The 12,379-nt window shown below is 35.2% G+C and overlaps 1 protein-coding gene across 3 annotated transcripts in view; it reads right to left on the reverse strand.

The window, feature by feature from the left end:
• ENTPD5 (ectonucleoside triphosphate diphosphohydrolase 5 (inactive)) overlaps positions 1–12,379 on the reverse strand; it is a 29,121-nt gene that overhangs the window by 4,721 nt on the left and 12,021 nt on the right. The window contains exons 7-16 of one of the 3 annotated variants that reach the window (XR_011600221.1): positions 12,078–12,113; positions 11,799–11,887; positions 8,340–8,419; positions 7,959–8,020; positions 6,375–6,473; positions 6,057–6,197; positions 5,055–5,111; positions 4,238–4,353; positions 1,688–1,898; positions 12–95 (exon numbers count right to left, since the gene is read on the reverse strand). Coding sequence is in view for 2 of the 3 variants with exons in the window: in XM_070940708.1 (XP_070796809.1) it covers positions 4,148–4,353; positions 5,055–5,111; positions 6,057–6,197; positions 6,375–6,473; positions 7,959–8,020; positions 8,340–8,419; positions 11,799–11,887; positions 12,078–12,113 (770 nt within the window). In the remaining variant the exon portion in view is untranslated. Of the gene's footprint in view, positions 1–11; positions 96–1,473; positions 1,899–4,147; positions 4,354–5,054; positions 5,112–6,056; positions 6,198–6,374; positions 6,474–7,958; positions 8,021–8,339; positions 8,420–11,798; positions 11,888–12,077; positions 12,114–12,379 lie in introns of those variants that run through there. The other 2 variants (XM_070940722.1, XM_070940708.1) reach the window with 2 other exon arrangements.

Raw genomic sequence — 12,379 nt, forward strand, 5'->3', positions numbered from 1 at the left:
CAAAGTACAACCTGCTTCTCAGCTCATCAGCTTGTCCTCTTATTGTCTTGGAGGGAACAACATAGATGAGGTAGTTGTTGCTTGCTGATTAGAACCTTAAGAAGTAGAATAGCTGAGTGAATATCAGTTACAGACTGCCAAAGAACATTGTTGAAATAGTTTTATTATTAAAACAAACATTCAAATGTGTCCTAGCATTTTTTGTAACAAAGTTAGGTTTGAGAATATCCATGTGTTACAGCACCAATAAAAAGAATATGACTAAATGAATAATGATATTCATACTGTCCTCTGAACAAATAATTTCAGAATAAAATCTCTGTTTCTGAAAAAAAAATCGAACATTTATTTCACAGTTACATACAATGCTGCATATATAGGCATGTGTTAGGAAGGAACTTAATCCATTTACAGTTTATCTTAATTTTATCTACTTAGATATAAATTATTGTTAAGCAAGTGCTCCAATGCTAATATTATTTATACACCTAATATCTGCCTTTGCTTAAAAAAGTAATTAATTTAGTCCTCAGGTGTTTGTTTCATTAACTCTTCCTCCATGAATTATACAGTTGTATCTTTTTCAACAAGGCCATTGCAGATTCTTTGCAGATAAATTACATTTGTAAACATTCTCAATACATTAGGAAAAGCATAGGCACTAATACCAAACTAATAAAGGGATCATCAGAGGGAAAAAAAACTTAGCATCATGCCTCATTCACTGAGACAAGTTCCTGATTAGTACTCCAAGTTCATTTAAATAAGTGCCATTTCAGAGTAAATGTACACAGAATTGACACTTCTAATATTGAGTAAGAGCACTTGGTTAAAAATGTAGGTATATCTTATTACCACATTTTAACATTTATGCTAGAGTTTTTTTTTAGAAAAAAATATACTATATAGAAATATGTGCAAAATATTAAGATGGCTCACTTAGTACATAGTTCAGGAGATTATTTTGTTTTATCATTTGAAGAGATCTTCTGATCCAGTTAAGTGCTTTGCAACAAGTAATGTACCAATCTACTAGCCAGAATGTAACTGCTGGAATCTAATTGCCCTGTCTCCAAACCAATATATATTTTGGGGGGATGTGGTAGTAAAAAAAAAAGACTTTTATTTTCATAGAATTCTTTAAAAAGAGGCTATCCAGGGCTTGCATTAAGTTATTCTATAAGAGTTGACTGAGGAGGAAGTACTAATCATATCTCAGGAAGTATTTAACCCAAGGAAATCTCATTGTCTAACATAAAAAAGAACAGTTATAGAGGACTTTGCTTTTTAAATTTAGAAAAATAAACCTGAAACAGTTCCTTGTGGGATTCCTAAAATCTTTTTGCTAATACTCCTCACCAACTAATATATATATATATATATAATTGAATAAAATAACATCTTTATTTATGTTTAAGAACTAGCTAACCCTAGAAGCATAACTACTTGGTTTCAAACAATTTATGGGAAAGATAAATAATAACTTCGGTTTTGCTGTTTTTTCTTTTAAAAAATCAGACTAAGCTGCTTCTTTGATGTGAACATTCAGAATTTCATAGTTAAAAGAGCTCATGGAGCAAGTCCAATGTTGGATGTGCTGGTACCAAATATGCATTCATGACTTGACAGAAACGATGCCTAATCTGTTTCAAAGTTCTTTGGCATCAGTTAGGTAGTTAGGTCTTACCACTGTAGAAGAATTTCTGTTGAACTGCAGTTCTTAAAAGTAAAACTTTCTTCTACTTTGGTCTGTAATTTTGTTATGTGTTGATCAGAATGGCTCTTGCAAGAAATGCAAATCTTCTGTTTTCCTAGTAGGAGAGTCCTAGAGACTGTAGAAGATGAAAGGTAGCCCCCAAAGCCCAACTTGTCTCTATGTTATTGACTTTCTTTGCCAGCTGAAAAGGAAAAATAAGAGATCTGATTCACTTGATTATACAGGCATTTTTTAGACTGAATACTACATGGCAACTATCTCTGACAGAGATAGTTATCATAATTACAAAGCAGCCACTATATCAATATTTTTCAATTTAGTTGTACCCTAGATCAGAGTTGCCCAACTTTTCTGACTTTGCGGATTGGCAGGTGGGGGGGGAAGAGGATGCTTTCATGTGAGTGGGGGCAAGTGCATACGCGATCCAATTGCACATGTGACGGGCCCGCCCACCGCTCATGTGAATGCAGCGTAAGTACACATGGTCACCCAGCGCTCAGGCAAGTGGGGATGTGCATGTGTATTCACCCACCACTTCCATGGCCTGGTTCCAAAAGGCTAAAGGCCCGGTACCACTACCATCCTGTACATATGTAAACTACATCCACTATCAAACCTATGGGATACATACGTTCCCATATGAACTACTTAGGGCCCTTGTAGCAACATTGAAGCTGAAGTGGCCCTGACTGGCAAACAGGAAGAAGATCTGATCAAGAACCTGAGGCCAAGAATCTGAATCAAATGGTTTCTATTCATTAATCTTATCTCAGAGATAGCATGGCTAGCTGCTGACCTAGCAGGAAGTGATACATACTAAGGTCACATGAATGGGTTTATCTAAAATATAATTTCCACCCTGTCTCTCTTTGTCTTGCTGTTGCAATGTAGTTCTCAAGTTATAACCATTTGTTCAGCAACCATTCAAAGTTACAACAACACTGAAAAAAGTGACTGATGACTGGTCCTTGCACTATTGCAGTATCCCCACAATCATGTGATCCAAATTTGGATCCTTGGCAACTGGCAGGTATTTATGATGGTTGCAGCATCCTGGGGGTCACCTGATTACCACTTGCAACCTTCCAGTCAGCGACTGACAAAATCAATGAAGAAAAGTGGATTCACTTAATGACTGCATGATTCACTTAATAGTTTCAGTGATTTGCTTAACAATTATGGAAAAGTTTTTAAAATTGGGTATGACTCATTTAACAACAGCTTTGCTTGGCAATGAAAATTCTGGTCCCAATTGTGGTCATAAGTAGAGGACTACCTGTAGTGGATGAAAGGTATATAAGCCCTGGTTATGGTTTTGCTTATAACTCCCCAGCTTTGCTTGGGGTCCAGCATATACTGTATTATTGCTTGTATGCATGCAGATAAAATTATATTGCATCTTCAGAGTGACTTGGTTGCTTCAGGTAAATCAGGTTTTGACCACAATATTATCCAGAAATGCAAAAGTTACAGAGAACAAGTGGCACACCCTTAGGAAAATTATTAATAAATTATTTGCAAATGATCCTGTAACTAAATTAAAAAAGGGGTAAGGTTTCCCCTATTAGTCATGCCCAACTTTAGAGAGTGGTAATTATCTCCGATTCACAACCGAAGAGCCAGCATTATCTGAAGACGCTTCTGTGGTGATATGACCAGCATAACTATACCCTGAAGGCACACGGAATGCTGTTAGCTTGCCATCAAAATGGTACCTATTTATCTACTTGCATGCTTTTACATGCTTTTGAACTGCTAGGTTGGCAGGAGATGGGGCAAGTAACGGGAGCTCACTCTAGCATGTGGTACTTAGATCTCAAACTCCCAACTTTCCTATTTACAAGTCCTTACAGCATCTTAATCACTTGGCCATAAATATTATTTGCAAATGATTCTGTAACTGAAAGAGCAGTCCTCAATGCTACATAGTAGGACATGGGAGTAGATGCTGTAGCATCATGTCTTTATAGATTTCCTACTGGCATCTAGATTACAGATGCTAGGATAAACTGGGATTAGATGAGTCTTCTGATCATCATAGCAATTCTACATTCCCAAATTCTATCATTTCTAAAAAAATCACTGGAGATTTCAAAAAACCTAAACACAGAGAATTAGGTTGAGAAAAATTGAATTACAGTACCTTTATTTCATTTAAAGTTCCTAACTCTAGGTTAAATCTGTACTGAATGAGAACTCAAAAAAGCTTCTCTGCTGAATAGATGATTATACATTTATTTTCATGGCATTCAAATAACATTTGAATTAAATTATCTACTGAATGATCAAGGTGACCGATGACTGATCACTATTAAGATTTTCATAAAATAAAGCTGTCTTGACTATTAAGGGTAAAGTTTATATTCTAGTAGAGTGAAAGTGATACAAAAACATGATAACTTCTGTTTATTTTGACAAATAGTCCAACAATCATATTGCAATCAATGTTGCTAAAATAAATAAATTCCCCATAACTTCACGGGATGAAATGCTAGGTTGGATCCTGCAATTTTTACTTGCCTGTAAAACTGTGCTGTCTCCAAATCCAAAGCCTTCTTTTAATAAAGCTGTAATGTAACTGAGATCCATACATAAAAAGGGGCTGGCAGTGCTATAGTTATCCAGATTATCACAAACTAAATGAAAACAATGAGGAGAATATTCAATAAAATTAGAATAGCTGCTGAAAAATAAACATACATAACCAGTAGTACCACAGAAACTCTTTTGCTTAATACTGGTTTATTGCTAATCAGGGCTGAAGGATCTGGAATGAGTTATGGTTTTGGCTGCTTGTTTTTCCTATATCTTCTAACCATGTGGAGGAATAGATTTCAAATGCTGGGCTGGAGCATCTCAGGAAGAGTTCAAATGTACTAATGAATGTGGCTAGAGTTATATAACTATAGGCTGTTTCCAATCCTTAGTCTTACTTGATGACATATTACTGTCTATTTAAACTATATACAGCGGATCATTTATCCTCACTTAACATAAAAAGGGTATTATTACTGTTGATATGTGTTTGTAAACACGTTATACATAATATATACCAAGATGAAATGTGACCCCATAAGATGGCAAATATTGTTGAATTTATGATATCTATCAATTGGTTTTCTTTCAAGGATTTTTTTTATTCAGTGAGATCATTAACCTGTCTTATCTCTTACGAATAATTATATTGCTGTTTCAAATTTAAGCATACTAAACATGACAGTTAAGTGATTAAAAATCTGTAAATGCAAGATAGCCAAATAAAAACAAAAAATTGAGCAATTTCAAATTGGTAGTAAACTAACTAGAAGGAATCTAGATAAAGTCAAACTCATTTTACCTTGTTGGGCTTTTCTTTCAAAGTCTCTCACATATAAAACACCACCTTTCTCATAATCTGAAATGACAAAAGGTACTGTAAAAATCATAACTGTGACACAATGAAACCTGCATTTCAAATTGTACAATACTTTGAAATCAGTTAAAATCTGAATGATTTTTAAAAAATTACAAGGTTTTTGAATCACAACTGCAAAATGACACATTTCTTGCATAGTTTTCTTTCACATTAAATTTAAATATGATTATTTCCCTTTAAGGTATAGCTTTTTCTTTATGTCATATTAAAATTTTGGAGTGATGCAGCCTTGTGTCCTTGATTAAGTATTTTTCTTTAGCAGGGTGAGCACCACTTTGTGCCCCCAGGACTATCCATTCTCCATAAGTATCTTACACACACAGAGCAGTAAGATTTATTTCTGCCCAGAGCCTTAAACATGTACTCCCCTATAGTTTCCTTTTAAAGAAATGGGTCTCTTGGTTGGAAAAAAAAAGCCTACTTTTCTCTCTCAATGCAACAGCTATTGATGTCCCAATACAGCATTGCTCCACTCCCAATCACTATCTTCCCTTCCCCTTTTCCCTCAGCTATTGCCCTCGTAGCCAAGGATGTCACCTGTACGCTGCTCTTTTGACAGCTATGAGATTAGCGAATGTAATGGCTGTTTCTAAAGGGCTCTTATTTTTCAAAACATATATTTTGCTGTCCTTTAGGAAAATTTAAATGATTTATCTATTTTACACTGGTTAATTACTTAATGTCAACCTTGCTTCTAGCTGATATTTTATCTGCTATTGCCTTACTTGTTTATAAGATTCATGCTAGTTATTATTTGCATGATTTTATTATTTATTAATAACATTTATATGGCCATCCAACTCACAGTAACACTGGAGTAATCCCCACTGAGATTTTATCTTGTGATTAAGCTAAAAAAATAAATAAATTGATTCTGCAAGTTATAGGGTTAACGTCCAAATTTTTCAAACATTTCCTATTCACCTATAAGGTCAGTGTCCACCGCCCGATCATAATAATAGGAAAAGGCATAAAAGGAACTTCTCTGAATCTCATCTGGTTGATGCAATTTTCCTTGTACAACCTTCAATACTTCAGAATAACATGGTTCAAATCCAGTTTCACCTATCAGAATAAAGACATTAGTATAAATATGACATGAATCATAAATTCCAGTTCTTCCCTTAAGATTACTACAGTCTTCATATAGCCTCGTTCCTATTTTTTTCTTTTATGAATATACCAACAATTTACTTCATTTAAAAAAATACTTTCCTAGAAAGCAGTATCTTTTTAAATTACCTTCTGTGTTGCCACCATACTGGTATTTTACTCCACCAAAATGCCATTCTGCTTCCAGCTGTTTTGGCAGACAAGAACTTCGGAATGTCTGTCCAAGTGCTTCAAGAGAGAATATGGAAGAGGAAAATTTATTTATAAACATAGACACATGAACACATTCGTTTAATTTGGTTTTAACTGCAAAAATATGAGCCTGAGGGGAAAAGTGGAAGTGAAGACTTTACTCATTTTCCTATGGAAGATGCTTTATTTACTAGACCAGTAGTTTTTGGACTGTTGGAGAGAGGAGGATAATTTGGCACATCTTAGGGGTAATGGAGCAATTTGTAAGTAATTGTGAGTCAAGGATCCAATTCAGGAGTGTTGCTGGGTGGAAGAGCAGGCTGCTTGGAATGCATGCCTCCTTTCTTTCCCATTTAAGCTTCTCTCCAGCAACAGCATGACAGAGTTGCCAATAAAGTAAAAATCCTGACATTGCTATGGGAGGAGACACATGTTTTGGAGCTCTGCATCCACCAGCAAACTGAACAGAGCAACCAAAAGAGAGGAGTTTTCCTTTTCATCTGAAGGAGAGGATGGCCCAAAACAGAAGGCAAGAAATATAGAGGCCCAGTAAGACAAAGCACAATGTAAAAAAGGTGCATGAGTTCTAATGCTGGCCATTAACACAAAAAGAAATCTCAGAGAGAAAGGACAAGACAGAACAAATTTAAGAAATATTGATGCACACTAATAATGGTATAGAGTATAGTATATAGGTAATTTTAATAGAGTAATAGGTAATAGTAATATAGTACATTGAATAGTAATAGTTATAGTAATTGTCATTGTCATAGTAATACAGAGAGAGAATAGAACAGAATCTAGGAAGCACATATAATTTTTGATGAGGTTTTTTTTACGGAATAAAACATTTCTCCAACACTTAGAGAGAGGTTTAAAGAAATCACTTGTCCGGGGTTCATTGCTTTTGTATCTCTTTTGAGTCTGGGTCAATCTAAATGGACATGGTATAAAAAAAATCCACAACATTCTGCCAAGACACTTGCAGGAAAATGAAGGCTGCAGTGCTCAAATGAATGCAGAGGATATAGTTTAACATTTTGGCAACCAACTTTTTAAAAATGTTTTTAAATTTAAAATGTACATTAGGTATAGAGTACATATTAATGAGCTCACTGAAGAAAAGATGAACCAGGAGGGGTTTTTGTTGTTTGCGTTTTGGAGGTAAAAGGTTTTTTTTTCCTTTAAAAAATAAAACTGCAGGTCCAATAAGCACTGAAAAACTCTGAGTTGGTGTCAAATGCTAGTAGTATGAATTGGTGGATAAGGGGTTAGTTACAACTCTGCAGTTGTGGGGATTCCATGTAGGCCATGGCTTGCAAGTAGCCTCTTCCATTGTGTCTACTTTCCTCTTCATACAAAAATATTATATTGGGGATATGTGGTTTCAATATTCTTAGCAATTCATTTCTAATAAGAATTGAACAAGCATCAGCCACCAGCCAAAAAAGATATAAATTTCTGGGCTGCCACAAGATACTCTTAATATGCACATAGAATAGTTATTTTGTCTGAATGTACCTTCTAAATTCAAAGCTCCTAATGTTGCCAACCGAGCAGCTTTCAGCCCAAGTCCTAAGTAGCTATAAAGGAGGATAAGGAACACTTAATCAATAACCAAGACAATGTATCAATATTTTACAAATTTGGATATAAATTATATTATGCCAAATAATTTTCTTATTGCTTTCTAAGACCTCAGTGTGAAAATAACAGCATATGGCTCTTTTAAAATAATGCACAAATTATTGTGTATAATCTGAAAAAGAAGATAATTTATCTAAAATAAAATTATTCTGATAACAAGCAAAGATTTGGATTTACGACCCGAGTTGTACAAATGATTTAGGAGAATATGTCAGATGATTAGAATTAATCATTTGTGTTTATTTTCTCACTTACCTGTGTGTGTATAGCTTATAAGTGCTGTTGAACATTTGAAATGAGGTAAGAAAGTCGACTGGTGTTTCTGTTAAGGTTTCCTAAAAATTATGAGAATGAAAAGTAATCGTTTAGGAATTGTTATTTCACACCATTTTTAAATATATACTGACCAAGCATTAATGGATGAACGATACCTTTCAACATCAGTAAAACTGATTTCAATAAATTCTTTAGTATTGCAAAAATTGTGCTTTTACATAACTTGTATAATTCCCTGACATCATCTACTACACAATAAATACAGATTGCGGATTTGTAGATTCTGAATTTCACATGTTTGTCAGAACGTGTCTACCAAGGAATGCTTTAAGTAATACCGGTATATTATTTTATCCATTTTCTATATCCAGTAATAAGCAAAGTTTTAATATGCGTCTTTTTTAAATTTCTAGGCAAAAATATTTTTATTGATCTACAAATTTCCAAACCGAAGTTTAACATATCCTTCAGAGATATATTGACGGGAACACCTTGTGTCAAAAATAACCTTTTTTATTTATTTATTATCTCCCTGACTTCCTAACTATTCTTCTAATTTATATACTAACCCTCTGTGTGTGTGTGTGTGTGTGTGTTTATATGTCTCTATCTGTATGTGTGTGTTTCTCTGGGCTTATAATTAAAATCATAAAACAATACAAGAATTTTAAAAATGTTTATCATGATGGTGTTTGTACTATTTTTACTAATACAAAACATATTAAAATCGCCATAAAAATAATCAAATTCACAGCTGAGATAATCACATCTACCAATAACATTCAATACAATGACAGTATCAGTTCTATCACTTTCCCAGTTCCCATGCCTGCTGACAAAACCATGTTTTCAAGATGTTTTGAAAAGCCAGCAGGGTTGGGGCCAATCTGATCTTTCTTCCTTGGTCCTGGCTGATGGGACCTGCAAGATCCCTTCTATCAGATCTGATATGATTGTTATATATGATTGGGGAGAGGTTAAGCCTCAATCACCAAAGAATCCACTTTTCCACCATAACAACTACAAAAAATAGAAAATGGTTAAAAAAAGTGGGGGGGGGGGGAATGGCAGCAGCAACTCCCATTATTGAAGACAGGACTATTTTTCTAGATGTGTATACAGCTGTTGTAAAAGAGGTAAGATTTTGGCCACCATCTTTGAATCTCTTTGCAGGTATTTCAGGCAAAAAAAGCTTGGCTAGTGATTAGATATCTTTCTAATTAGATCTGGGAATGGGAATACAGTTTTTTTTTTTAAAAAAAAAAATAGAAAATCCTGAGGAAAGACCAGATATTTTTAGATCTCTAAAAAATTTTTTATGTCATGATTAATACAAATTTAAATGCATATTCACTATTTTGTGTAGTTGTTTACAGATTCAATATATGAGGACAGTAAATGTAGCAGAACAGTTTGGATATCCTTACAGTTAGGACTTTGTAATATCTCTTTGGGTAAAAACAATAGTTTCCAAACATTTCCTGCAGCCAAATAAGAGTTCTTCTAATTTTTAGATTTTTTTTCTATTCTACCTTGGAGAAATCTTTTAGTTAAGAAATATTGCATCTCTGAGATCTCCTGAAAAATTTTCAAGATACTTAATTCTGATAATTGAAAGGCCAGTCGAAATCCTAAGTGTTAATATTGTGGAATATTAGTTTTTTAGGATATGTTGCTACATAGCCTATTTCATTCTTCTGTTCACTTGCATAATGTTTCATGTGGCACTGATGCCACACAAACCCATAAAGAGGCATCTATGTGTTTAGCACTGGCAAGGTGTTCTTTTCTTCAAATGCTTCATTCTTTTTTCTCAAAATATATCTCCAAATGTGGTATGGTCAAATAATTGAAATTTTGTTTCACTAATCCAAAGAACCCTATTGCGGAATGTTTCAAGTTACCTTGATATGGTCTAGACCAGCCTTTCTCGACGTTTTTTACCCTGGAAGAACCCTTGAAATAATTGAACTCCTACATAAAAATTGTATCTGCAGCTTACATTGTGCAACATGAAAAGTTAAAACATTTTCTCTAACGACAATAATTTGTGGGATCTCTGGTGACCTTGTGTGGAACCCTAGAGTTCTCCAGAACTACTGTTGAGAAGGCTGTTCCAGATGGGGACAGAGAGTCTGGCAATATTCGTGTGTAGGTCATATTCATATAAGCTATGCTGTTTTGTAGACAGCCACTACAGTTAATAGCTAACGTTTTCAGCAGGTTCCTTGCAGTCTCCTGCAAGGTCTGCAGAATTTTTGCAGATCCAGCAGATTTTTTTTCTTGTCTTCAAGCTCTATGTAGCTTTCATTTCTTAACAGTGTTTCTCACAATTGAAACTGCTAGCTGGCAGCATTCAGAGGTGGATTTTTTTAAGAGCCTTTATTTGTGTTGGAAGAGTGACTTATCTTCATTTCAAATTCTAAGACAGCTGCTTAAAGGGCCCCATCATTGAAAATAGAACCTTACGCTCACAGAGAGATAAGGAAGTTTTATTGCCAAATCTGGCTAATTGCCAATCGCCTTTTGGGGCCTCTAACAACTTTCCAGTTTTAAAAAAATACACCTTATTGCTTGACTCAAATGTATCCTTACTCCTACAATGAAACAATTACTGTTTTCTTATTTGGAATTTGTACATAAATTCACATAAAGAGTAAATAAGCATTTAAACATACAGAATGGCTGGGTATGTAGAGGTTGGGCATTCATTTAAGGATTCATTGAAAGAGGCAATCTGAATAGCGGTAACTACATGGCACAAAACAACCATGTTATTTAGTTGAGTTATGACCATAATGAAGGCTGCTCATTAGAGCTATAAGTTGTAAGAATCATAAAATGGGTTCAGTCACATGATCAACCCAATTTTGTTTTTTACAGTGGTTAAGTAAATGTCGTAAAACAAATGCCATGGTCATTAAGTGAACCAATGGTTTGCTTTGCAGTTTTGCCAAAAACTAGAACTATGTACCAGTTTTTGGCAAAATCAATATAAAATGTAATTATGTGACTGCAGGACACAAACAGCTATAAACGTGGCCATGTTGCCAAGCACCCAAAATAATCATGTGAATGCAACCCCCCCCTTTTCGGGTAGGTTGTAACTTTGAACGATCACTAAAAGACCAGTTGTAAATTGAGAACTACCTGTATTTTGGTATTGTGTTAATCCAGCCATTGTTTATGTACTATGTTTCAGTTCATAAGCCAAACCAATATTCAATAAACCAACACTTCAGTGTCCTGAGTGAAGCCATGTATTTTCCTTTCTATGAATTTTTAATATGATATAAAAGACTATTTGGGTTATCTAAAGCATAGCATTAGAAAGGTATTTTTCTGTTAAGGAAGATATCAATGCTGAAAGTGACAATGGACATAAAGATTATCCAAACTATGGAACTTGCAATAGATCCGGCTATTCTATCTCCTCACCGCCAGCTGTGGCAGGAACGTTATCTGAGTTGAAGCTCCTCCCAGGTCCAGAGTTCCAACTGTCTGCTGCTCTTGGCCATACAACTGCCCTGCAGATAACATTGCACAAATTCAAACAGTACCCATATACAGCAAAACAACAATAATAACAATCCTGTTCTGGGAGGGTTTTAGCAAATCAGAACAAACATAACAGATGACTCTCCTACTATTAATAGGCTTCCTATTCAATTTTTGTGGATTCTATTTATTAAAACAGAAACATGTCACGGTAAATACCTGTCAAAAAATTCACAGTGATCCAGGCCAAAATACCTGTAAGAGAAAGAAAAAGCCACTGAAAAATCGATCCATCTATAGCAGTGATGGCTAACCTTTTTGCCATCGAGTGCCAGGAGGGGGGGGGCGGGGGAGGGTCACACGCGCACGTGCCCACGCGCATGTGTGCGCAACCCCCTCCCCCCCTCCCCCCCCTCCTGGCACAGGATGGCCTGGTAGGCCCGTTTTTCTTTCTTACCTGGTCCCAGATCCTCTCTGTGTATCTGGGAACGGCGAAAACAGCCTTTCCCACTCCCTTGGAG

Source organism: Pituophis catenifer, unplaced genomic scaffold (assembly GCF_029215685.1).
Source record: "Pituophis catenifer annectens isolate HBS135680 unplaced genomic scaffold, rPitCat1.0.hap2 SCAF_1, whole genome shotgun sequence".
NCBI classification, from domain to species: domain Eukaryota; kingdom Metazoa; phylum Chordata; class Lepidosauria; order Squamata; family Colubridae; genus Pituophis; species Pituophis catenifer.